Raw genomic sequence first — 27920 nt, 5'->3', positions numbered from 1 at the left:
TAGAGAGAAATTTGTGTGGCTGTCATAACGCTTGCCATATTGTGTTGCGTTCATGCAAGTTGTATTCCAGGAAATTCTCAAAGTGAGGTATGGACAGCGTCATCGTTTGCATGGCCTACCGTGGGTGAAAGTAGAGTGGTGTGTCATCGGTTATAAAATAGCTTAAGACAACAAATACTTGTACTTTAAGCTTGCCTTCATTTGGATAACACCGCTGCACACAACTTGTGCATCGCTACATCATACGGCATCAATTAGCCTACATAAAAATCACAAGTAGACACCTGTTTGCAATGATGATGCACGCAGAAGAAATCTGTTTCCAGTGATCAGCGCATCAAGTTGCGTATGTTTGTATCAGTGAATGGCTCATTCCTCCTGAACGCTGATGTCTGACTGTCACACCTTCAATGCCCTGCATATGCTTGGTAAGCACAGGCACCACGCAGTTACTATTCGCATCATCTTGCCCAAAATTTTTGTGCAAAATAAAACGTCTCCGTAGGAGGAACACCTCAGGGTAGGACTGAGCACTTGAAGAAGCTGATAAATGAAAGATAGCTACCTCCACCGAAATCATCAGTTATGGACAACATTGCCTTAAAATCATGCCCCTAGCTCTACCCGAATCTGCACAAAGCCACACAGAGCTACAGCACGTGCTTCTGTTTATGACGTAGCACGTAAACTTACAAACACAGCTCGTCGATGTCAAAAACGCAGCGGTCGAGGCAACTAAATGACATTGCCGAGAGATGGGTGCATGCCACTATCGGCGAGTCGGCGGCCAGTGACATCTCACAGAATCCTTGTGGACGACGTACTGTCACCACTCTCTCCAGCTATCGTAAACACTCCCAATAGTGCTCTTCCTTTTTTGACATATCCTGATCAGCGCTGCGTTGCAATCCAAGCTTGATACGTTCAGCTGGAGATAATTATATCCCAAATGGTAATCTAATATGGCTACTTTCATTTCGAGTCAGACAAGTGAAAACTTATCCGGCACAGCAGTGCGGTCAGTTTCTGAAGCAAAAATGTAACCTCACTCTAAGTATTTACGTGCACTTGGGATTCTACAAGATGCACATTAAGCCATGTTCTGAAAACTGTGAAGTGACCTTTGTCGCAGTTTGTACATTTTGTTGTGGCGTAGGTTTGTGCGTCTCGTTGGCATGACAACGACCACCGAGCTGTAGATAATATTGTAAGCCAAAAATAAACGTCTTATGTTTTGAGCATGCGTTACCTTAACCCGACTTGCCAAAGATTAAGAGGGCAAAATACAGATTTTCGCTTGTCGGGTTCGAAATCATAGCTGCCACCTTAGATTACGATCTGGGAGAAAATGTTTTCCAGCTACCGCTTTGGCGTTTTATGTTGCAACATTCCGTTTCCACCCTGGGTAGGCACCGCGGACAATGAACTACCCATATCTCACTTTGAAAGTGTTTCTGGGATGCAACGTGCATGCATGCAAAATATATTAAAGCGCGTGTAGTGATAGCCACGCAAGCTTATGACAAGGGATATGTATTTTAATGTTTTTGCAAAATAAGATGCTTGACCCAACAGTTTTGCCCAGTCCTTGATCTTACCAGGCCCAAACCAAGGCTTCTTGTCTAAATGACGTCCCTTGTTGTTGCATGATGTTTAGGCTTTCCACTTCAGCAGTTTGTCTTTCAATAGAAAAACTTCTAAGGTCAGTAGCATAATCTGCGACACAAGTTTTAGCTGTAAATCGCACATTTTTGCGTTAGGAACTAAATTATATTATTATACGCCAAAAATGCACGACTGACATCAATAATCTAGACCCTTCTGTTGAAGAAACTGGCTACAAGTCACCAAAATGTGAACGGGGACAATTTTTCGGCGTGGCTATCACGATTCTTGATGAGAGGAACAAACAGTTGGCGAAGCAAAGCACCCTCAAAATGAAACAAGACATACATTTTTATATTCCCCGTCGCTACGCAATATGATTTTGTGTACATCAGGACGCAAAGCTGAAGCAGTCCGATTTGCATGAAAGCTTTATAGGGGACTTGGCCTAATGGGGCCAAGTGGCAACATGGAATTTAGTACAACACGCGATATCTCATTGAGAGCAGTCCACTTTCGTTTTTTACGTGAGGCTATGTCTTCCTTAGTTTGGAAATGACGGATATATCATCCCCCTCTTAGTCGACGTTCTGAAGCGCGGCGAATCAGGGAAAGGTTAACGTATTTAGCTATAATAATTCTTATCTATTTTACCTACGCTGTTGTAAAAATCTGGATTTCAGATCATGAAAACAAATAAGCTAGTACATCATAACAACACTTCCATCAGCAGTATGCTTACATTGGCACTGATTAAGTCAGTGAGGTAAAATAGCCTTCAGCACACTAGGCAACAAACAAATATAACCACACCTATGCTGCTTGTCGTGCATGATGCAGGAGTGTCATTTTAAATTATTTCGGGAGCCCTACCCCACCCCAATGTTGAATTGAGCCCACTAGTGATGGCTCCTTCCCATAATATTTCCACCGTGGTGATAGCAAAATATTAGGAAATAGCTAAGTTTATCACAAAGACTATGTTCTCTGGGGTTTACTCACTGGCCATGACCACAATGCTGCTCAAGTAAAGGTTTGCTTGACAAAATACTAAAGAATGGAAATTTCCAGCAATGAAAACAGAGCAGACTAAATCTGTTGACTGAGACATCTAGTGGAGGGGAGATTGTGAGGCCGTGGCCTGCCTTTTACACCCCTGCGGAGATCCTCAGATGGATTCATCGCATGCCGGCCCCTGATGATGCGGCAGGCCCTCTGACCGGAACATCCGACGCCAGATCGACGCAAGGACACTGATTGATGCAAAAGGATTCCTTACCGGCGCAGGAAGTCCAATTACTAGTACCGAGACACTAATCTGGCTTGTCGGGTCCTGGCTGACACGGTGCGGAGTACCCCTCGTTCGGTACTGGGGCTTCCGACTGACAAACGACCTGGCCATTGTCTCATTGTAAATGCCAGCCTAGCATCGCTATTTCTCATATAGCCTTGCATTGTCAGGAGGACCCCGACCAGTGTAAGAGTCCCTTTAACATCCGTGGTCCCATCTATGGCTCTATCAGCAAATGCGCCCATGACTGACCTGGGACTCATTGCCCACACATTGCCCTGTTGGCATTGTCCTGTACACCAGATATCGAGACCCGAATAGCGTAAGCTGTGTGAGGATATCTGTGCGAAACCAGCACAATCTTGGCCAGTCGTACGTGAATGGCGTGCCCCTAGTTTGAATCGATATACATAGACGGATGCTGTCTGAAAAGCCGGGCAGACTGGGTCTCCAGCCAGCTGTGAATGCCGATTTCACCGAGCGCGGCCAGCTGACGGCTGGGTTCCACGGCTAATGGCGAGGACTTGTCTAGACGGAGGTGGTGGCCAGACGACAGGTGACGGCCGGCCGGGGCCGCCGTGCCCCCACCGAAATTACCACTGGCACTGCCTGACGCCCGGCGCCGCTGCCGGCGCGCGGCTCATCTGGCGCGGGGACAGCAGGGGCCAGGCAAGGCGGCCAGCGTCACCAGGCACCACTCACAGCTGCCGGTCGGTGGGATCGAGACCACGGTAGCATCTCAGTAGTAGGCTGTGCGGTAGAATCACGGTAGAAGGCTCAGAACGCGCACATGCTTGAAGCTATTGTACACATATTTTTCGCCGAAGAATTCTAAGGAATGGAGAACATTCCTCAGGCGAACAGGGGTAAGGCATTTCAATGCAATTTTTTACCCTGCTCCTTTTTACGCTGGCGTTCATTTCACTGTCTCCTGAACACGTTTGAAAGACCCCGGGAAAATCCGGCAACGCTTCTGTCCGTTATTGTTTAATAGAAAGATACAAATGAAACATTGTGCGGTGAAACGCGCCCGTGGTTTATTTCACATTTGGCTCGCTTCCAAAGACATGATGAATTGTATCTTGCTGACACCAAGCCTCAGTGGCCACCATAGTGACGTATGGCGCCTCCCCTGACGAAATTACCCGCCCCCCCCCCCCCCCCCTGGTGGTATGCCTGGAAAAACTGAGCATCGCTGCTGTCGCTTGCGCTGTAGGACATCCGTCCAATTATTTTGTTTGTACCTGAACTGGGTTTAGCAGGTGTAAGAGGAAACTTATATTTTGGTCTGTTCATAACAGCTGTTCCCCAGAAACAAAACAGACTTGTCTCCACGACCTTTGTGTGAATCTCAGCTATGATACATCCCCTCACTACACCATTCACAGCCAAGCTGGTCATGCTCGGAGACAAAACAAAACAAGGTGTTTGCGAAAGGTGCTGCCGGAAGTGAGGGCGGCATTGGTTATACGGGCAACGCCCCAGGGCGATGACTGAGGACGAAGAGCCACACTGGACTGCACGGCGACGACGTCTCAGTTGTCCGCTGCTGCCACTCCAGCTGAGTGCCACCGGACCCCTCGTGTGAACACAGCTCAACGTGTTGAAAGCCAGCTGGATGCTGTGTACCGCTGGTGGAGCGGGCCAGAGGGCAGAAATCGCACGCCGAAGGTGACAAAGCAAGAGAAGGACATGTCCAGCGTGAATTATGGAAAAAACTGGAACAAACACACGCAGCAAACGAAGGGAAACGTGGCGAGAACCAGTAGGAACACTGGCAATTGGGTAATGATGGACAACTTTTGGCAGTTTAACTTCAATATAGCGCTTGGAACTTAAAGACACAAGGTGATGAGAGATATAGACAGACGAGTTGCTCTGGAGGGCACGCCATAACCCGACATACGCCATACGGTTGTGGCAGGAGAAGAACCATTCCACGAACTCCTCCCAATGTTGTTTGGTCTGTAACTCGACTTTAGCTCTTCTCCTGAGCAGTGAAGCCACTATATGACTCATCGGGAATGGCCCAATCTAACAAACGCAGATATCTCTGAAAGAGAGTAGTTTTTTAGCTTTTATCTTTTTTATTTCTATATCGTTACTGAAGAGCAGGTAACCAGGAGTGGCTCCTCCCTCAATCCAAGTGACGTAATAAACCGTGCGTTAACACCAGAAAACATAAAATCAAGTCGCAACACTCCTAGCTAGAAAAAGGAAACAAACATTGAGAAGCAGGCGGAGAGGTGGTGCACAGCCGGCAGGAATTGTGTTGTGCAAAAGGCAAGGACAAATCATACATCAGAACGTTTAAGGTAGTCATAGCCAAAGTCAGCTAATGACAGCCCGCTAGAAAAGCTCAATAAGTTGCTGCCACTCGTTCACAGTGTTAGTAAGGATTGTACAGGCACACAGGTGTGTGTGCGGGGGGGGGGGGGGGTGCGATTAACTGGTCATTTTCATACTTGGTTTTGAGCTGAATGTCCAGGAAGTCCACCCAGCTAAGAGCAGCTTGCTGCTGGGAAGGTCAGCTTAAAGTTATTGCAATATTTGCAAAATGTTAGGTGTGTAGGCAAACCGACTGACTGCATTCCACGAAAATCGATGTTTTCGTTCGCCGATGGTGGCACGAGGTGCAGAAAACATACTTATGCGGAACGATATTACCTGACGGCCACAGACGAGGTGCTATAAAACTCGTGTATCCTGCCTAGATGTATTTATATGCAAAACTGAAACTGACTGCACGACCTTTTCAACGAACGTGTAGATAATTGGAAGGATACATCAGGTTAGGGCTGGTGACTAATGTTCCCGTAGTGACCGTTTGGAATGTGGTGCGACCAACGCTGCGGCACGTGCTAGAAGCTGCATAAAAAGGAGAGGTATTGCTTTTTGGTGTTTCGACGCTGTCGGTTGGGAGTTTTCATGGTGAAATAATAGAATTTCAGGCACCAGGAAGTTGTGTTTGAATTAAGTTTTTTGATGAAAAACCCGCCAACGTTTGCAGACGGCCATAACACCCGGGAAAGTTGGCATGACAAAAAGTTGGTAGGCGTATTTAGTAGGCGCCCATGGGATGCTATTTGGCACAACATGAGCGTGATATTGATGGCGATGTAGTTAGACGCCTGGTATACCAGTAGTTCAGAAATACTGGGCAGCTTTTCATAGCTCAGTATTCCATTTTTTGCTCGTGCGCATTGAGGGAAGGGGTAGAAGAGGACTAAAGGGGCTTATGTCTGTGTTGGGGAGGGTCAGGCCTCTCGAAAGTATGCAAAGTAACGCCCCTGAGCACCAGGCTTTATGTCGCCTTTGCACTCAGGACATTGAATTATCTGTGTTGCCTGCAGAAATGCAAATGCTCTAAATATGTTCAAACTGCAGATAAAATTACACTAGGATAAGAAACCCTTCTAGCTTCCACATCCTAGCGACCTATGCACGGTACCGTGCCAGGCTACCCAACACATAACTGGATAAGCCAACAAGTTGTATGACTTGCAATGGGTAGAATGCTAGGAATCAAGTTGCTGAAGGACATCAGTGCTCAAAGCAACTACAAGCGAACTGCTTTTAAGCGAGTCCTACGTGAAAACCCCATCCAGGCCACCTTTCAAGGCGTCGTGTATTTCGCTCGGATGAAAATCACGGATGTGCAGTGATTCTGATATATTGAGGCTTGCATTGTGTTGTACCGTTGGCAACATGTATACTCTTAAGCCGATGTTGCACAATGTATACTCTTAAGCCGATGTTGCACAATGCTGCATTTTCACGTAACTGTGTACCAAGTGTTCCCCTAGTGGTGTGCAGGGTCTCCGAAAGCGTTCGTTCTCGAAAGCACCGTATTTTTCGTTCATCCTCCGCCTCGAATATCCATAAACGATCGACGTGATTAATGATTTGGTACGGTACAAGCGATGCATTCATGGGAATGTATTTCACACGATGAGCGTCTTAAACAACAGATCATATAGATCAAGGTAATTATCAACAACACAGGCGTAACAACAAGCTCCCTGTATCTTTTCCCCTGGTTAACAATAGCTCATAATCGCAAAAATAACAACAACGAACTGACAGGACCAAATGACAACGCAATAACAAGCAGTAGTTGTGCAGGAGAAATTGGCCAAGATAACAAGCCAGCTGCCTCGTAAAAGTAAGGGGATTCAACCCACGCCATATCATCAATGCCACATAAATGGCTGAACTCATTTGGTACGGTCGGGTAAATGGCCCGTGACAGTCTTTCGTATCAACATTGGGGAAACGCACCCAAGGCTGACTTCAACACGAATCCGTGCCTGACAGAAGTGTGGCACAGTGCTGGGATTGCACTGGGGAGGGGGAGGAGGGTCACTGCAAACATCTAGCAAACACTTTCTGAAAATGGCGGAATTCCCGGCCCACAGCCCTAGCAGTAGCCCCAATGAACTGACCTGAGAGGTTGTGCATGAGGCTGCAGAGTGAATAAAGAAAGATCCTCTGACTCGGTTCTCGATTACCTTTCAGACGAGAAAACAAGAACAATCGAGGCTGCGCTGCATCATGCGGCCCGCAAAGCAGGGTGGACGTCGCTGGCTGGACACGGGAACAGTGCTGACAGACTCCTGGGGTGACGTGCGCAATCAGTGCATCTCTGGGGCCTAATCCGTCGACCACGAGGCCTCGAAGTCCCGCTGCAGCTGGTCCAGCCAGACCGAGTGGTTCACCTCCCAGTCGTCCGTGTCCAGACCTCGGCCGGATGAGTTGATGTTGGCCATCATGTAGCCGAGGCCAGCCGCAGTCAGGATGATGGCAAGCAGCACACCAATCAGAACGCCTGTCGACACCGACAGCGGCGTTAGTGAGGCGACCATCCGCTATTGCAACAGGCCTGTACTGAAGCGAACAGCACACGAAGAGGGATGACGTACACTGCTACAAAAACAGCCACCCAACCACGCAGCGTACTGCCACGTGGTCCTGCGTCACAGCGCTGTTCTCTGCGCCTTGCATTGCTGTTAGCAAAGGTAGTCAACCTTGCCAAAAAAGCTTACCAGCAGAGTTCACAATACCTCCAATTCTCCCGGCTGAAGGAGCGCAAAGGATGTCTCACCGGGGCCAACTAGTCCTCCCAGGCCTCCGAGGAGTCCCTGGCGCCGGTTGGATCCAAACAGGCGTCTCCACACGCTGAAACGACAGACATGTCAACGCGAAGCCTCACGCGCGACATTCATTTTCACGATGGCCTTTTGTTTGCAAGCAATTTGGAGTAGTCCAGTCAGTTTCAAACTGGACTCAGACCTAAAACAACGGCTAATCAAACTTAAAATACATAACTGGTGGGGGCTCGCTAGACAGGTGTGCCTTGTTCAAAATGTTGGTTTTTAGATGCTGATGAGTTTTGAGGTGTCGATAGCGGAAACATATTTGAAATGCAGTACATCATTTTGACTAGCTCTTGAGCATGACATTCGGATATGTTCCTGTCCCAGCAACACCTGCCAGAGAGGAGGATACCTGATATTGCCGTTTTTCCATCGCGATGCACCTCCGTTTTGTACTTGACCCACACTGCAAAAGTGGTCTTGTATGCATCTCGACCAGCATGCCGACGTTATCATCCATCACACGTCGCCCGAGAAGGGCGTCCAATCGCAGGTGGACTGACGCCGTCAGACACTATTTAAAGACACATCCTGACAAGCATGAGGCAATCAGCGACAGTTGCCGTATCCCTGATAACCCCATAACGACAAACTAAGCGCAGGAGCGCAGAACTACGCAAATTGACCCACCCGTCTTCAGGAGCCGTCTGGTAGTCGTAGTGATTATAGTTGCTGTACGCGCTGGGTGCCGAATGGGTCGAATCAGGATAGAAGCCCTCACCGGCAACCACCGCGGCTGACAACGCCAGCACAATGCACGCAATCACCTTCATCTCGAATTCTGAAACTGCAGTTGGCCAATCACAAATGATTCACATCCAGGCAGAGCTGAGACAACAAAATTCGCGACACGTTCAGAACAGGACGTTTTCGCGCACCGCGCGACACACAATATGATTAGGATAGCTAGCTTCGCACACCACTGGTACAGCGGTCAAAAAAGAGTACTACACATCTCGCCTCAAAACCATATCCCCAGCCATACAAGGTGTCTGGACCATCTTCTGGACCATCTCGTTTTAAGGTTTCGTTTCTGTTCCGATCATTGCAATGTACCTCAACGAAAATTCCAGGTCACACTACACCGACTGGCGCCAGCTCGGCGCCAGCTCGGCGCCCCTGGCCCGGTCACTCCCCCACCAGCCGGCAGTCCCAGCGGCGCACGGGGTCACTCGCACCACTGTCGACCGGTCTGTCCTGGCAGACCTGGGTCACCGGCCGGCAGGTCACCACTCGCAAGGACGGCCTGCAGCCAACAGACCCCACCGCCAGCGATGAACACACCGGGACCCCACTGACGGCGCCGCACGCCACTCTGCCGAGCGGGGGAGGATGCGTGCCGGACGGGGGTAAGCGTCAGCCACGGACGCCTCCTCACCAGCGTCCTCACCTGGCTGTGATGAGATCCCAACCCGCAGTGCTGGCAAGGGGTCGCGCATGTCCGCTTACATACTCTATGCGTATCTGCTTATCTGTTGACACACTTCGAGAACCCGTGTCCCGGCTGAAATATGTCCGTTATCTGGCGCATACCAAGACTATAGAGCTGTAAACAATGTATGACGTGACATGATGCGGAGCGGGGATTTAATAATCCCCACAACAGTGGATGTTGGACAAGTCTCAATAATTGCAACAATCGCATGTCAAGTGTTGTCGATTATTTCGCGCATGCTCTAATGCACGAATGAGTGCATTAGAGCATGCGTACACAAATGAGTAAATTGCACAAATGAGTAAATTCGTTAGACAAGTTGCACTCGCTGCCAAGTTCTTTTCGCGCAATCGCTGGGTGCATTTATGGACACGGTGAAACTAAGTATGTTTGTCGTGTCACATACTTTGGCATCCGAATTTCCTTTCTCAACTGCAATTAACCTTGTTATAACGGTGTTAATTGCACAACGGGTTAATTGCAACTTTGGTTTTGCTGCATGTCAATTATACTTATTACCCTTGGTGTGAGAAGAATTAGGCGCCTTTTCCCAAACGTCCCGCCATTATTCCATCCGACCGTTGGTTTCAACACGAAACCACTTTCCTTTCGAGAAAGCTACGCTGGATTATGCCAGAAACGAAAGTGAGGGTCGCATGACAATCTGAGCGACAAATTCACTGCCCGTCTACATACCGGCACCCAACCTTGCCACGCAAGTAACTCTGGCTATGACCAGTCTTGAGAAGTAAAGCTCATTTTTACATATTTGTTACTGGGCTGTTGTCTTATACCTCCTTCGCTGAAACCAACGGAAGTGCGGGGCATGCCATCTGCCACGGAGCACGGCGCCTGGATATGTGCTAGCCGCCCTTGACCTGTTTCGTTTGTTTATCTCCCATACTTTGTAAAGAACGCGCATTACCGCCCTTGCCGTTCTTTTACAGCTCTAAGAGAGCGCAAAGTGCGCCAGCACCTGTACAAGATTGCCAGCTTTTTCGTGGCAGTGACAGTCATGTGCTGTGAGCTGAGCCTCGTGTGGAACTGCCGTCACTTTGTCCTCCTCGTCTGCGCCACAGTCGTCACCTGTGACACTCCAAGGGTCAGGTGACGCCCGCTCACACCATGCTACACCAATCTGAGAGAAGATATAACAAAGTCATCGGTGGACTGCCCACTACATCGGTCAACTCCGCCTGCGCTGTTGTTCTACGACACCTAGCCTGGCCTGGGGGAGCTGCGACCGCCGCGGCCCGGCCGGCCGGAAGGCGGCAGGGGCGGTTGCGTGCCACCACGGGGAGCGAGGAGCGGCACCCGCACTAGCCGTCGTGGCCAGGTGCGCTGCTGTCGCTCCGCCCGTGTTGCTAGCCCGTCAGCGGGGCCACAATACCAGCGCGCTCGGCCGGTGCCTGCCCGGCTGTCTGTGCGTGCGAGCGCTGCCGCCAGCGGGCCTGCGGTGAAGCCACCGGCCACCGCCGCTGCCACCCGGATCACGGTCGGGCATCTCAATGTCCGGTCACTGATGCCGTCTCTAGATGATGTCAACCTGCTTCTACAAGGCATGACGCCGATATACTGTGCCTGGGTGAAACCTGGCTGACTGCAGCCGTTGACGACAGATATCTGCTGTTCCCGGGCTACTGTGACGTCACACGAGACGGTGGAACTCACGGCGGTGGCGTGCATATCATCTATAGAGACACGCTACAAACTGTGACACTTGCTGTCCCGTCATAAGGCTCCCGTCTGGAGTGATGATCACTCCACTTCACTCAACGCTGACAATCGACCTTCGGCACGGCCTGCAGGCCTCCAAATGGACCGTTGCTACCTGCGCTGGACGGCACTTGCGCGATCAACTCACGCATGTCGTCGGCAAAGGGCAAGGAATGCATCTCCTGAGGGACTTAAGCCTGGACGTGTTGATGCCAGGCAAGCCCGGTGTCCAGCGGTACCTCGACCTACTTGAATGATCCGCCTCTCCGTCAGCTGGTCACGATACCTGCCAATAGTTCAAAGAACTCAACCCATCGCTTGTGGAGCATCGGATCACACGTCCCCCCAATCTCTGCGACTTGACCCGCGTCGTCGCATGCGACATCAGTGACCACGACGTCGTCACCGCTCGAGTAACGGGTGCTCGATTCGGCGCTCACCTCGTCGGACCATCGTGCGATCAACGAAACATCTGAGTAAAGAACATCCCTGTCTCGACCCGCCGACAGCTGACCGGTCGTCTGCCTGCAGCGCGCTCTCGCCTGCCGAGAAGTATGACGCCTGACTGTCTGTGTGGAACGACCTCATCGACCATCATGTGCCATTCTCTCAGAAAAAGGTACGAGATCTACCGTCGTCTCTCGATAAGTCAAGATGAAGATCTCAGACAGCCGATACAGGATAAAACTACACCCGAGCCGACAAGGACTCAAACCCTCGGAGGGCCACCTGGCCGGCATACCCTGAACTTCGAAACGCTGTCAAGGGTCGGCTGGCCACCTCCAAATATTATCACTTTAAGCAATCCTCTTTCAGCCCGAAGAATGCTTACTGGAAAAAGCATACCCAAGTGCACAGTACAAAAGCCAAAGCCAAAGCCAAAAGCCGGAGCCCGAGGTGAGCGTCACCATTACCGCCGATTCCGCGTCGGCGGATTGCCCGAGCCCGCATTCCGCGTTCGTGGGGCCTAGCACGGCTAAGGCGGCGAGTGCAGCCGCTTTGCTGTAGACCGCGTGACCGTGCATTTGTTCAGATCCATCTTACCTGTAATTACGCCTCATCTTTTGCACGTTGCTTATAGTCCGTTAGTGTTTGGAAATTTGCTACCTGCGTGGAAAGCAGCTACCGTGACTCCTTAGTTTAAAAGGGACGTTCAGAATAGCCCACATAACTTCCGGCCCATTTCGATCCTGTCAGTGGTAGGCAAACTTCGCGAGGGAATATTTGGCAATCACCCTGTATCATGCGTGTCTGTATATATCACCCTGTATCACCCTGGTTATCACCCTGTATCATATCACATAGCGTGTCCAAACGACACGCAATGTGTCCCGAGCAACATAATTTTCGCCCAGGTCACTCCACGAATTCGGCGATGCTCAGCACTGTTAACTTGCCACCCAGTGACATGGACTGTGGGTTAATCATTCCTGGAGAAGCTTGGTTGGCCCATAAGCCATCCACGACCATTGGTTCCGTGGCTGGCCTATGGGCCGGCCACGTACATTCGCTCAGGTAAACCTTCCTGTAATAGTAATAAGCTTATATGCATATATATATATATATATATATATATATATATATATATATATATACAGAGTCATTGCTGGGTGCAGTGCAGCCACCGGACTGCCAGCATCAACCCGAGGCGGAGGACGCATCATAACTTCATTCATCTGGCGTACGGAACCCTTCGCGACGGTGTCCGCCTAAAGCTGGCCGTCCCCAGTGCAGCCAGAGGCAGGGCCAGGCAGTGTGCTAGGCACCTAAGTTGTGATGCTGACGGCCACTGCTGCGCAGAGCCAGCAGTGTCGCCTCAGGGCCAGCACAGCTGCGATGGCACGGTGACATTGCCTGCCGCCCATTGCCCCCCCGGCCGTCCCGCCGGCGGCGACGTCTCAGACACCGTGGGACAGTACACGCTCAGGAACCGTCGGTTTCTCCAGCAGAGGTGTCCGCACGGAACTTCGACAGAGTTGGACCGGCGGAAACAAATTGCCGCCGCGACGCCGGTGTGGTCTCTTTTCCAATGTCGGGGTCCTGGTCGTCAACCGATGTGCCGGTCAAAAGTTGGCATAGTGGATGTGTCGACAGGTCATGGCGCTGCCGAACTGTACCACACAATGGCCCGTTTTGTGCGTCGCACATGACTGTAAAATGCTGTCACTGCGGTGCGAATGCAAGGCGCTGTGTCCGCCAGGGTGTCCGAACAGCAAATGCGCCGGCTATCTGTCGTCGATCCGCTAGAAGATAGTGTGCTACAATCACAACCGACCATCTTGAGCACTGAAAAATCTCTCTTTCCCGCGTCTTTATGACCGTACTCCCTAAAAGCAAGTTTAGGAAGATTTTTGGCATAGGGAGAATACAAATGTTTTCCCTGGGCTACACTAGGTAACTATGTCTCCAAAAGGTAGCTTTCATCTAAAAAAGCTGCACAATAGATAATCGGTACTTGCATGCAACTACAAACACCTTGGCTCTTCACGGCAATGAGAGTTCTGAGTGGACCTCGGACGGCCCTGGACGATACTCCACTTGTGCACATTTCTATAAAAAGTGGCATGAATTGTGAATACAATATTTCTGTGTCACTATCTTCCACTAAACTTGGACAATCTGCCATTCTATTCTGCCATAATGAAGTTGTCAGCCCGTTATCCTGAATAATCACGCCGCTTAAGCACAAGATTTAGCGTAAATGACAAAAATACTGTATCTCGCTGTCAAAGTACAAATTTCAAATACAATACCAAGCCATTGCACCCATTAACTTCAGCATTTGCTGCTTACATTGGGTGCATTTATACATCACAGGTCATCGTGTGATACAAAATTTGGATTACAGGCAATTGCATGGCGCAACTGCATTATATGAGGGGCTATCCCCTTCTCACACATCAAATATTGGCATGTACCAGTGAATGTTGGTTTACCCTTTCATAACCACAACCACCATAAAGCACAAACGCGCACGAACCACCGCTTCAGTGCTCCGCTCTCCACAGCATGAATTCCTGACAGTCGAACACGAATTGGCAATCAAGACGAGAGGAGGTGGGCATGTTTCACCCCTGAGCAGCCAGCCCAACGCCACGCGCTCCGCATCTGTCACGAGATCGCCTCATTGGCCCGGTATGACTGGAAAGCCGGGCGGATGTTTGCCGGCGCACGCTGCGCGTTCACCAGCGGTGTTCCGGCGATCCACACCCCCGTAGGAAGGACGCCGTTCTGCACTATCGCAGAAGCGTTTCCAGTGAAATCGGTAATCTTCAACCCTTGCTTACAGCCATCAGATGCCAGTACCCGACGGTGGACAAGCAGGGTACCTGCACTCGGACGGCTAAATCATCGATGCAGGGCCGCCCCATTTGATTGCCTTGGGGGGAGAGGGGGAGGAATACACAGTTCCGACATTCAGCCACGGAAGGTTCAGGTCAGCGAGCCCTGGCTTTGGATAGAAAGGGGGGGGGGGGGTAAACACCGCTCCGACATTTCGCCACTGAGGAATCAAGGCCAGCGAGCCCTGGCTTTGGAGGGGGGGAGGGGGGGTACACCGTTCCGACGTTTGGCCACTGAAGGTTCAGGTCAGCGGGCCCTGGTTTTGGATAGGAAGGGGGGGGGGGGGGTAAACACCGCTCCGATATTTCGCCACTGAGGAGTCAGGCCAGCGAGCCCTGGCTTTGGAGGGGGGGGGGGGGGAGAGGGGGAGGAATACACAGTTCCGACGTTTGGCCGCCGAAGGCTCAGGTCAGCGAGCCCTGGCTTTGGATAGGAGGGGGGGGGGGGGGGTATACACCGCTCCGACATTTCGCCACTGAGGAATCAGGTCAGCGAGCCCTGGCTTTGGAGAGGGGAGGGGGGTATACACCGTTTCGACCTTTGGCCACTGAAGGTTCAGGTCAGCGGGCCCTGGTTTTGGATAGGAAGGGGGGGGAGTATACACCGTTCCGACCTTTGGCCACCGAAGGTCCAGGTCAGCGAGCCGCGGCTTCGCTTTGAGAAGGTCCGCATAGGTCCAAAGTCATAGCCCATCACTATGAGCACGTGCAGCATCCAATTTGGACCGTGACATCTCTGGCTCTGTGAGGTACCTGCTTCGCCTGCGCACCCCTATCATCCTATTTCCTTACCTTTGTGGGTTTAGAGAGCTACGATTAGGCAGCTCACGGTCGTTTTGGGGTCATTACTGAATATCGTGCAAGATTGGTAGCATAGAAAAGAAGGTTATCAAGGTGGTAATGGTGCCCGGCTCGGCACACGGTGCCTTGTTTTGCCACCATAGTGGGTAATAATTAGGATAAAACATTTACACCCAGCGTCGAGGTATCTGGTCAAAAACAACAATGAGGGGTTGCCATTGGATATCAGTATGAACCATCAATGACACGCACACAGTGAAAGAATACAAAGTTTTGTTTGCGCACTATATTTCTTATAGATAACCAAAGAAAGTTCAATATTCACTCCCATCAAGAGCTTTTTTTCGTTCAAGTCTGCTGGTGAAATCTTTGAGAGGTCCAGCTGAAATGAAGAACTGTAAACTTTGTGTAAACTCGTGTAAGAATGAAAACAATGGTAATGTGATATGCTATTGGCGTCAAAGAAAAACACATAGGTTTGTGTTGAATTGAGCTAATTGTGCCCACATTTTTGCTGTATGCCTTTAGTTTTAAGTGAGCTAATTACCTGTTAGTTACTTTCTTAGGTGCAAGTTATTTTGGTTCTAGTACCTTGGGCTACTATTGTTTATTGGGCCACAAATTCAGCTGGGCGGTTATCAATGTGCTTGGGCCACTTGAGGCAGGGCGGCGTGGGAACTGAAAACTGCGAAATTAAGTCTAAATATGTTCATAATGTCCGGCTGCACACGCCATGGCTAGTTTTCCCGCGATATTTCCGAACAGTCAAAACAGGACAACACCTGCAGCCCACGTCGAACATAAAGCCCGACAATGAACGCTTGAGGGACATCAATATGGGCAACGCATGACATGCAAATAGTGAAGGAATACAATGTTTGCTTTGTGTTCTTTGTGTCCTTGGTGCAAGTCAGATGCTCAATATCCACTTCAGCTCTGTTTTATCTTTGATAAACCCTGCAAGTGAAAACCTGAAGAGGTCTTGCTGAAATGAAAGCACCCACATTTGTGGAACATGGGTGTGGGAATTGAAACCACTGTATGTTGAGCTATGACCATAATGACAAACCCAAAAACTGTTTGCTGAATTGAGAGTGCTCATATTGTTGTTTTGACCATTTTATTTTGCTGGTGCAGAAGGCCAGTACGATGATTGGGTCACACATTATCCGTGATGAGGATTTTTCGCTGAGGGAACCTTAGACTCTAGGGAGCCCACAGATTAAGCGGTCTTCTCCAGTTTTTTTTTTTGCATTTTGGCGTTGTATGCGTGTGAAGATGTAGTTACCGTGGCGTTTACTACTTCCGATCACTCCAATATGGCGTCTTGTCAGTTTGGCCAGTGCTTTTGCTCGATTCACGCAGAACGCTGAACAATGGTGCACATATACATGCATATATATATATATATATATATATATATATATATATATATATATATATACTCTTAAAGTCAGCGGACGAAGCTCGCAGTACTTACAAGGTATGTGACTGGTGACTGGATGTTCTATATACCTGGCTGTTCATTTCGTGTCGGCACCGTAAACACTTAAAATCAAGACATAAAACACGAGCATGCAAACAACAATGAACTTTTCATGGGATAGCACTCACTGCCGTTTTGGTCCGGCAACAACGGACAATTCGTTAGTCGTGAAGAAGACATCACTGGCATGGCACCATGAACAACACGATCAACACAGCAAATCACAATACTGCATGCCAATGACCCAATAACCGCGGCATTCATCAGTGTCTTGTTCCTTGTCTGAAATATGTATTTGTTGATGCTCTCCAAAGACTTAATTCAATGGTTTCAGTTATTTGTTCGCTCGGAAGTGGTGTGTGGTGATAAATGAATAACGCATCCAGAATATTGAGCATTCTTGATTCCCGTGTAGACGATAGAGTTCCAGTGTTCTGTGTCAGCGCTTGGCGCGTGAGGAGAGTGTTGCAGTCGGGGGTACATGTGATTCCCTGGTGTCCCCTTCCTGAAGCGCTCTGTGAGGCGTCGGGACAAAAATGTTGTAGTTACACCACTGTAGGATGCGGAACCTTGCAGTACATCCGCCAGCGGTCAACAGACGGCTGAAAATGACCACGCATCGGAAATCGTTACTCATTATACCGATATTATACCATATACCGATTGATTACATAAAGCGTTGGTGTGTGTAAAAGGCGTCCGGGGCCGGATGTTTCAGCGGTGCCATTTTTAGGGTGGCGCTCGGGACGGATTACCACATGCCGCACCAGGAACTCAAGGCTCAAAGGCCTAATCTATTTTTTTCGCAACGCTGCAGCTGCTAATTCAGCTCAGAGAATCAGCTGGTCAGCCGGCTGAATTGCACTGGTAAAAGGTTCTGATCATGAGCTGACGGGCATTTCATCGCGTTCTGGGGTTCCTAGGGGCTGCTGTTCTGGTGATAGTCCCCAGGCCCGTACGGAGACCCTCAGAAGGATGCATCACAGCCGACCTCCTCCTCGAGGCGGCAGATATACAGTGATGCATGGTGCATACATGACATGAATGAGAGCTGTGATGCAAACAGACTCTTTACCCGCACAGGAGTCCAATAACTGATGCCGAGACACTACTTCGCCTCATCGCCCCTGGTTGAAACGGCGCGGACGACCCCTCGTCCGGTACTGGTGCCTCTGCATGACACAGGCCTGTCCGCTGTCTCATTATGAATGTGAACCCCTTCTTTTGTCATTTACCATAAATCCTTTCCTTGTCAGGGAGGACCAGACCAGCACAAAGGGCCCTTTGGCCGACGCGGTTCCATCCTCGTCCCTATTCAGCAAATGTGCTCCTGGCCGACCCGGAGCTCATTGACGACACATGGTCTCCTCCTGGGGACAGTGGTCACTGACCAGCTCTGGGGGTGCTACTGGCCGACCCGGGACTCATTGACGACACATGGTCTCCTCCTGGGGACAGTGGTCACTGACCAGCTCTGGGGGTGCTACTGGCCGACCCGGGACTCATTGACGACACATGGTCTCCTCCTGGGGACAGTGGTCACTGACCAGCTCTGGGGGTGCTACTGGCCGACCCGGGACTCATTGACGACACATGGTCTCCTCCTGGGGACAGTGGTCACTGACCAGCTCTGGGGGTGCTACTGGCCGACCCGGGACTCATTGACGACACGTGGTCTCCTCCTGGGGACAGTGGTCACTGACCAGCTCTGGGGTGCTACTGGCCGACCCGGGACTCATTGACGACACGTGGTCTCCTCCTGGGGACAGTGGTCACTGACCAGCTCTGGGGGTGCTACTGGCCGACCCGGGACTCATTGACGACACGTGGTCTCCTCCTGGGGACAGTGGTCACTGACCAGCTCTGGGGTGCTACTGGCCGACCCGGAGCTCATTGACGACACGTGGTTCCTCCTGGGGACAGTGGTCACTGACCAGCTCTGGGGGTGCTACTGGCCGACCCGGGACTCATTGACGACACACGGTCTCCTCCTGGGGACAGTGGTCACTGACCAGCTCTGGGGTCTTTCATTGTTTCAGGTGTCGCAGCCAGTGTCGGAGGCCTCCTGACTAATATTAAGAGACGCTGGCCCTGCCCCCCCCCCCTTGGAAAATGATCCCTAAGCCCCAGAACCGCACAGAACAGACTGTTCGGTATTGTTGGTCTCAGTCAGCAGACTCAGATAGAGACATAGTCGCGCGGGGCTCACATCGGGGCTAGAGGTACTCTGACACTTGAGGCTCCAGCCTTCAGGCTGTGATCCCGCCATACGATCTCTGGCCTGCCCTTCGGACGCTTTCATCGGGTTCTTGATCTTCGGCCACAAAAGGAGCAAACAAGATCCTCAAAACCCATGGGAGCCTCGGGTCTAAGACGTAGGGATGGGAAAGGAGTCGCGCTTAGTTATCATTCTTTTAATCTCCCACTTTTATTTTGGGCCTCAAGGAAATAAATATAGTGGTCGTCCGAAAGAAAGGTGTCCCTTGGCCGAAAGGGCTGATGCAGGATGCAGGGTTTCGTTCATCGTGAAGCACGGGTATTGTGATGGCTCCTGGAATGATGTGCTCCTGGAAAATAAGTTTTGTAATGCCCCGAAATGAACGTTGCTGGTCAGCATGTTAGGGTGACAATAGCGTAATGGTTGCCGCGTCGGCGTTTAACTTCTGCGCGTCTGGGGGACCAGTTACGGGGTGCGATTTCCCTTGGTGCACGCCTTTCCTGACAGGGTGAAAGGCAGGCGACGCTATACAGCCTCAGCAGCTAAGTACGTCATAAAACGCCAACCACAGCGAAGGCTGTTGGTGCCCGTTTCCATGAACAAAGTGCCCCTTCCCTGAATGGTCCGATCCAAAAATGTTCCAGAATGAAAGACACACCGGTTGGGATGCCGCAATATTTTGGTGCCCTTTTAAAACAGTAGTCTTCGGGTTTGTAAATGGCCAGCTTTGATTTAGTGCCTATTGAAAATAAAAATAATGCCGTCCCTCAAGGAATGTTTTTGTGCCTCCTCGCCCAAGGGTTTTGTTCCAGTAGTCTTCGGGTTTGTAAATGGCCAGCTTTGATTTAGTGCCTATTGAAAATAAAAATAATGCCGTCCCTCAAGGAATGCTTTTGTGCCTCCTCGCCCAAGGGTTTTGTTCCCCGCCGAATGGGCCGACGCATGATTTCACGGCAATGGTGGCCGACGCATGATTTCACGGCAATTTCAACGTCGTGGTGCCATGCAATTTGGTGTCTCATAAACATACAGGCTATGTGGTTCCCGAAATGAAGCCATTGCTGCCCTTTCGCAATGAAACTTAGTGCGGCTTCTGGGCATCAAAACCTGATGGGACCTAAGGGAAAGGCATGACCCCATGACCCCTCCCTCTCTCAACCCGCACTTGCTTTCTGGTGTCCCAGGAAATGTGTGCCTCTGGGAAGTAAAAACTAATACAATACAATTTGCTATGCTCCCTTGTGGAACAGGCCGATCCAGAATTTTGTCGGGTGAAGGAAACAATTATTGAGGCCGGTCATGATGTTCCCGGCTTTCTGCGCTCTCAAAAATATATCTTTGCGGTTATTTGTAGTGTCCTGAAATTTTGGTGCCTTTGGAGAAAAAAAGGTCGTCTCGACCCGAAATGGGGATTTCGGTGCCCCTTCACTATGCCATTTTGTTTCTTCCTCCCACCAAGGGAAGGGACATAACCCCATTACCCCACCCCACCCCCTACCACTCTGGATCCACCATTATTCAAGGTCGGTTGACAAGGCACGCCTCACCTTCTCAATGCGTAACTCGCTGTTTTTTCCTAATTTGTCATTCGGCTCTATACGTAAGCCTCCTTTATTTCACTTTTTGGCGTGGGTCTGAGTATATACCATGTTGTATGTATGACTGCAAAGCCCGATTCCATGTTTCGAAAAGTGTTGTTCATATATGTTATGCAGCTGGCGCCTCCCTCGCACGAGACATGTGTGAACTGAGCCATACTGCCTCTAAACTCTGCCCACCCAGGCTTTAAGAGCATGCCTCCTTCAAGTCAACACGCACCCACCAGTTGCTCAGACATGCACGCGAACAGGTACGCGCACTGTGTTGCTGCATACGACTCCCTGCTAGACGCTTATGGCCTACTCTGTCGCCCCTCCCGTTTCAAGAGCATTTGCAATAAGCACAGCACAAAGTGCTCTCTGCTGCCCTTGCCCTAAGCACACGGTGTACCTGCCTCCAGTACCAAAGACTGAGCAAAAAGATGAAGCGAACAGTGCAGATAAACAACTGTTGTTATTACATCCATATTACATATGCCTGTATCGTGATTATATCTCACTTGGTAGTATGCAAAGTCGGGTTCACTGCAGTCTGGCTTACGCGGTTACGACCATCGGTTGCCGTGGCTGATCAACTGATCGTTCGCGCCATTTTCATTCGCGGCAACCTGCCTGTTGCCAAGCGCATTAAGTGTGGCGCGTGGATGAAGATGTTCTAATGGCATTCATAATTTGTCGGGCAGGGAAATTTTTTGCTTTGAGTTTCTCAAACGCCGTAGTCGTACAGCACCGGACCACAACCAGATAAAGACTTGTCGCGTGGGCGTTGCTTTCGGAGGCATGCTCAGTAAGCAAGGAGCAAGTAAATATGGAAGCAAGCAAACATTCTTGCCTCACATGGCTGCAGTTATCAACAAAATAAGGATCATCTGTTCTAGAAACATCATTGCCGGTATCTAACGAGCAGTAGCATAATGTATAAGACACTGACATATAATATGATACTGTATATATACTATATATATTATAACAATAATAATGCTGTATATAATAATCATGATATAATACTGTATAAGACACACACAATAAGAGGTTAGAAAACCGTCAGAAGAAACGCGTATGCACAGTAGGCTGTTATCTTAACCAAGACTCGTATCAGAAAAAACCTGTCGCCGCAGGAAATTACGGAAAAATTAAATCCGCGTGTTCGCTAAATACCGACATCAACATGATACTCTGACATTTGTAGTGGTGTTGTTATATGCCATCGGTTGCTAGCCACCTAACGCCTACACTTTCGTGTCTACCGTTTCAAGAGCATTTGTAGTATGCACCACGAACTGGGCTTGTAAGCGCGCTGTGTGCTACATCCATAGCCGAAGGCTTAGCGAAACGATGATAGGAGGTGAGCATATTTATACCTATTATGATCACATCACAATTACGTGCCTGTATCTTTATCATCTTTCCTTCGGGTCTTTCCTTCGGTCTTATGCGCTCACTACAGCCCTTCTTCCGCAGTAACAGCGATTGGCCGCCTTGGTCGATCATTTAATCGTCGCACCGTTTTCATTCTCACCAACCTGCCTATCGCCAAGCGCGTGCGAACAGTCTGGCGCGACAATGAAAATGTTCGAAGTGTTCGGACGGAGAGATTTCTCAAGCACCGAGGCCTTTCGGCACCAGCCCACGGACACCTGTTGCGAGGGAGTTGGTCTTTGAGGATGAGCTCAGCGTGGGGTCAAGCCAGGGGCGAGCAAATATGTTAGGAAGCAAATATTATTTTGCATGCATTACCTGCCATGGCTTTAGTTATTAACAAAATTGGGAATGTCATTTATCGTAAATTTCATATGTAAAATCGCTATCGATACCCGAATGTCATAACGTAAAATCGTTATCGATACCCGACGTAGCAATAACATGACGTTTGACCGATGCCATGATAGGCGGCGATTATGACACGTGTTTTGATACCAAAACGTGTTCCTAGATTTTCTGGTTTCAGAGCAGCAGCAGTTTGTGATAAACACTCCACAGCGATCTACGGCTTGCTCGGGTTGCAGGCGGCAACAGAATCGTGCTACAGAATGTATTCAGAATTGAACAATACACACACCATTTTAAGTTTCATGCCGCCATAAAGCACGGTTCCGTAGGCGATGTAAGACTAACAAATGAGTCTTTACGAAAAATCTACCTTCGATCTAACAACCACATAAACGTAGTACCAACCGTGACATCGTGTTCAGAACAAGATACTGGCGTTCCTCGCTAAGCTCTATCCTTATTAGTTCGGGAACTCCCAGGGGAGGGTCGCATCAACCCCCCCCCCCCCCCCTCTATCAGCCCGAGCTACGCAAAACGGCGAATCAGGGTGAAGGTTAAGACATACAGCGAGCATAGATACTTACACATAAATACAACACACACATGAAAGAAGGAATATTACTATCAACCACAGATTTCCTGAGCATAACATTACATAGATGCACACTTTTGCACTTACGATCTGTGAGTGCCGAAGCTCTCTCGTTATGTCTCTCCTGTCGTAACTCGGCCAGATATTCCGGAGGCTGGACAATCTCACCAAAAGCAGAAAATTGCACGATATGCTGTCATCTTCACCGAAACATACATCTGGATGACTTCTCACTGTCAATCACGAATATATATAAATAAATAAGTAAATCAGTAAATGAATATAGATGCCTGTATATGCATGTCTGATTAAAAATGGTGGCTGGCATAAATGTGTGATAAACACACAAATGATGTGTGACACACACACACACACACACACACACACACACACTCACACACTCACACACACACATACACACACACACACACACACATACACACACATACACACACACACACACACACGCACACACACACACACACATAGCGCAAGACAGCAGGCAAGGCACTCAGTGCTTGCTGCATCTAGCGGCCCAATGCGACCTTACACTAGAATAACGAAAAGAGAAAAAGTTAATTCCTTTTACATCACTTACAAGTTAGCATACGTCTACCGTACACACCGACGGCATTGTGTATAACACACTTAATAAAATAAGGCTTGAAAACATCACACATTTTTTCAAATGTTCCAACAGCACTGGTTTTTTGCTAAAAAGAGATTAGATTCCAGCGTCGGCAGTGGCACACGTATAATAGTTCTGTCGCTTTCTTTTCCTTCTTTTGTCTTCCCTCTCTTCACGCTTGATGATAGCGAACGCTGGAAATTCGTGCCTCCAGCTTTATTCTTCTGATTTTCTCCCATCCCCCATTCCACAAGTCTTCAGCACCAAACAGGTCGGTTCATTTAGGCCTTTAAGTTCATCTGTCTGCCGTTTAGCACATTTAAAGCCCGTCGAAATAATTAGCAAGATCCTGGTCTAATGCCATCTAAAAACCACCAAGCCACATGAATGGCCATAATATAAACACAGTGACAGAGGTCGTAACACGGTTTATCGCGCCAATGAAGATCCATTTAGGGAATATGTGATGCATTCGAACTTGCAGTGGCGGATCTAGGAGCGATGGTAGACGAATGAGGTTGGGTGCGTTATTGTCCAGACGAGACAAACACAAGGTCCTGATTTGCTTGATATGATTGATTGCTTGCTTGCTTGATTTGATTGATTTGCAAGAAGAGTATAAATCGGAAGTTTCCAGTGACGGAATTATTACATGTCACATTTTGCAAACACACAAATACGTCACTAGCAAATCATATTGGCGGGGGGGGGGGGGGGGAAGATGCTGCGACGGGCATTAATTTTGGGATCAGTCGTGTAACAATATTCCTATTGGTTTCGTGTTCCATGGCCGCTGTAGAGTCTCTTAAAACGCTCACTTTTTCACGGAGGGAATAGTTCTCCGAACTATCATCGTTGCTTCGAGTGTTTTGGGATGTGTTAGTAGGCATATTAACACCCGACATGATGACGATAGTCCGAACAATTTTGTTCATCCACAATACTAAGACCTCGCCGCAATCGTTCCGTTAACCTGCGCTCACTAGTTACCCCCGACTGAGTTGGTCTACGATCGGTGGCGTCTGTGGCGCGAACAGTCAGGCGACGCCGATGCGAGACGAACCATGCTGAGCGTCGCAGCACGGCCAGGTCCTGCCACAAAGTCATGCCGCTAGTCTGAAAGTTTATATTTGGATAGTGGCGTTGGGGCCCACATCACAAGCGCAGATTAGCGTGGGCGAACACATATTTTTCTATTAAAAGGTTTGGGTGGGATCAAATCGCCCAACTGAAAAAAAAACACAGGTGGTGGGAAATCTTCTGATGCGGAGAATTCCGGCTGTACCTCCGCTACCATCATATCTATGATACAGCCCGTAATTCGCTTTAAAACGCTGGGTATCTTCGATAAAAACACTTTATTTTATAGGAAGGGGTTAAAACTTCTGATTTACCGGATATGATCGGTGACAAAACCTAACATTTTTGCAAACCCATTGGTGACAAACTTGCGAAAAGGAAACAAATTTTAACAGACCAGATCATATAACAGCAGACCATCCCAGCTAGAAAAAAACTAAAAGCGTAGTATCGGTCTATACTCGCTAACGCTGCAACGTGAGCATGTGTAGAGCACATGCCGAAACGTTGACATTTCGCTGTATAAGCAAGGTAAGTCATAAAATGCTGCCAATCATAGTAGCTTTAATCAGCAAAGCAGGTGGCAGAAACATCCTACATGATGCCTACAAAAATGTCGTTTGCATTTATTGATACAAATAATGCATGACTTTTGCTCTAGATAATTGGGATCATGTTAGGCAGTGAGAGTTCTGAACCGGCAATGATCATGCGAACATCGTGAAGGTCGCCAACGCTTCCAGCTGATTGTACGATGACGTCACAAAACCAAAATTGATTTTACTCCTGGTGCTTGTAGGACCATGTTATTGGTACATATAGGGTTACAGGGATGCATTTTTGCAAACTTCGTAGGGATGAGGAAGGGAAGGGGATGAGGGGTATGGAGGGAGGGGGAGGGGGGGAGGGGTGCAGGAAGAAAACATTCTAAGCCTGCCTCCGAAATGCACTTGGAACATTTTTCTCCCCAGATTTGACGCACTTTCTGTTCACAATTGGGAGCAGGGATGCAGCTCCTCACAAATAAGTTTCTTGGGGGCGCAATCACAAAAATTAAGATAGCTGAAAAACTGATGAATCCCTGATTAGGAGGCACAATGCCGGCCGCACACCCTTAAGTCAGACGGAATTTACACACCTATAAGCTGGTTATTTTAATTATGCCTGTAGCTGATAACTCCATTAGTTTAGTCTCAACCATCATTCAGTGACCAATGGCCAGCAAATGACACTCTAATGCAATTGAACTCTTGAAATAAAAATGTCGGATGATTATACCGTGCTGCATGCAATTTGTCTTTGTTCTTTGTAGTTTATCACATTTAGAGATACATCGCAACAGCTTCTGAAAGATTTGGCTGCAGGTGATAATCTGGACAGTTCCAACTTCCGTCGGTGAGGGAAAAGGCACCTCTTCACCCCTACCTATAGGAGTGGGAGCTCCTGTGCGCCCGCCCGGTAGTCGCTAGTTTGCCAAACGGGGCATTATGGGGCCAAACTAACCCCTGTATGAATCTAACACACACTTACAACATGCCAATAGAGTTAGAATAACCAGGTGAATGGAAGCGGATTCCCTTCCTCTCCAGCCGACGTTCTAACAAGTGGCATGTGGTGCGGGTCGTACTCTTGGGCCCACTGAAGCCGCATTACACTGTAAACGCCATTAGAAGCCACCCTCCCAGCCCAACACAGCCCCAGGCTAAGCACGTTCGCCCCGACGCGGGTTCCAGGCGAGCCAAGTTGAAATGCAGACCCTGCAGACAATTGGAATATTTTGTCTATGTCACACATTCTGGTTCCGTGTGTTCTAAGTGTGCCTGAAAGGGAATGCTCCACATTTGAATACATTAAAGCAAGCGTCAGATATGATGAAATAAGCTCACATGTATCTGGTATATTTTCAAACAGAAAAACTTCTCGTGACAATACGATTCCGCTGTTTAGTACATATGCTTCAAAAAACCTCAGCATTTGACTGCGTCATTGTTGTGTGCATAACATTGATTAAGGGCTATTTTACGGCCGTTTTATTTGGAATGATGCTAACGAACGCCAAATACAAACGACTCGCCAATCATTTTTTTCTGGCCTTGATCATCGCCTGACCAATGAAATGACAGCATTTACATGACGTTGTTATAACGTCATGGATGCGTGGGTGACCTTGAAATAGTCTCCCCGAAATCGTCTGCACATCTTCGCGGGAGCGTGGCTCGGGAATAGAGGAGTTTAGGTCTTAAAAAGGGCGTGGCTTTCAACTGCGCTAAATCATTTTCAAGATGGCTATTTCACTTCAAAACCCCATGCAAGTGCGGTACATCCCCTATAAAAGCAAACCAATTCTTGAAAGTGAGCCTATATCATCATATCTGGCGCATGCCTCACCATCTTCAAATGTGGAACATTCCCTTGAACAACTTCCCCTGCCAGATGTGGAATAAAGGACGGCCGAAGAGAGGGAGCGAGAATACGTATGTGAGATGGGACAGGTGTGGGTTTACCTACAGGGTTTTAAAAAATATATCTTTTCATCTATTTATCTGTCTGGCAAGTCGTGTAGTCGCACCAAAACTTTCGGTAGCCTCTGGAACATCCATCATTGTGCTTTGGCTCCAAAATGTGCCGCCAGAATCTCTGGCTTCCGAGGATAACTTTTTGCTAAAACAAACTGCACGGCAATCTCCTGGCCGAGAGGGCGGGAGCCAAAATTCGACACATGCGCCGATCACGGACGCTGGGAACCACGCCGTTACATTTACGGAATCCCCCATCATAAACATGTCCTGACATTACGTGGAACCACGTACAGATGCATCCCTCCAAAAAACATGCCTGGCTAAATTTTTTTCTGCTACGTCGTACGAATTTGAATAGTGCCATATCAATCTGAACTTGTCCGATTTTCCTGAACACTGGCTTTTAATTAGGCCCTGTGCAGTCAAATATTGACCTACCAGGAAAATCTTGTCAAAGGTTATCCATTATTTTGTCGCGTTGCTCTATCGCTACTCCTTTGGAAATGGCATGGTGTCGTCCCGATCCCCCCTCTGCGCTCGTTTGCGTTACAAAAAGTGTCGGATTCAGGGGAGCGTTAATATTCCCAGCCATCTGTGTATCGGAAGCCGGAGACCCGCCATCAGACGGAGAACCGTGTCAGCTGAAAAAGTGAAAGATATAAAGGCGGACATGCGCAGTCCTTT

General features: G+C 48.9%; 1 protein-coding gene across 1 annotated transcript; it reads right to left on the bottom strand.

Moving 5' to 3' along the window:
* Window positions 1–6820: 6820 nt before the first annotated feature.
* On the bottom strand, window positions 6821–9547 carry LOC119100974 (uncharacterized). The gene is made up of 4 exons (XM_037224206.1): window positions 9443–9547; window positions 8683–8839; window positions 8001–8074; window positions 6821–7724 (listed from the first exon to the last, which is right to left on the bottom strand). Exons 1-4 carry the CDS (start codon window positions 9489–9491, stop codon window positions 7549–7551), a joined length of 456 nt encoding a protein of 151 aa, XP_037080101.1. The 5' UTR covers window positions 9492–9547; the 3' UTR covers window positions 6821–7548.
* Between the last annotated feature and the right edge of the window lie 18373 nt (window positions 9548–27920).

Source organism: Pollicipes pollicipes, unplaced genomic scaffold, assembly GCF_011947565.3.
Source record: "Pollicipes pollicipes isolate AB1234 unplaced genomic scaffold, Ppol_2.1 Scaffold_4881;HRSCAF=5763_pilon_pilon_pilon, whole genome shotgun sequence".
Lineage (NCBI taxonomy): Eukaryota > Metazoa > Arthropoda > Thecostraca > Pollicipedomorpha > Pollicipedidae > Pollicipes > Pollicipes pollicipes.
The sequence above is the reverse complement of the archived record's forward strand: the minus strand, read 5'-3'. Positions and strand labels throughout refer to the sequence as shown.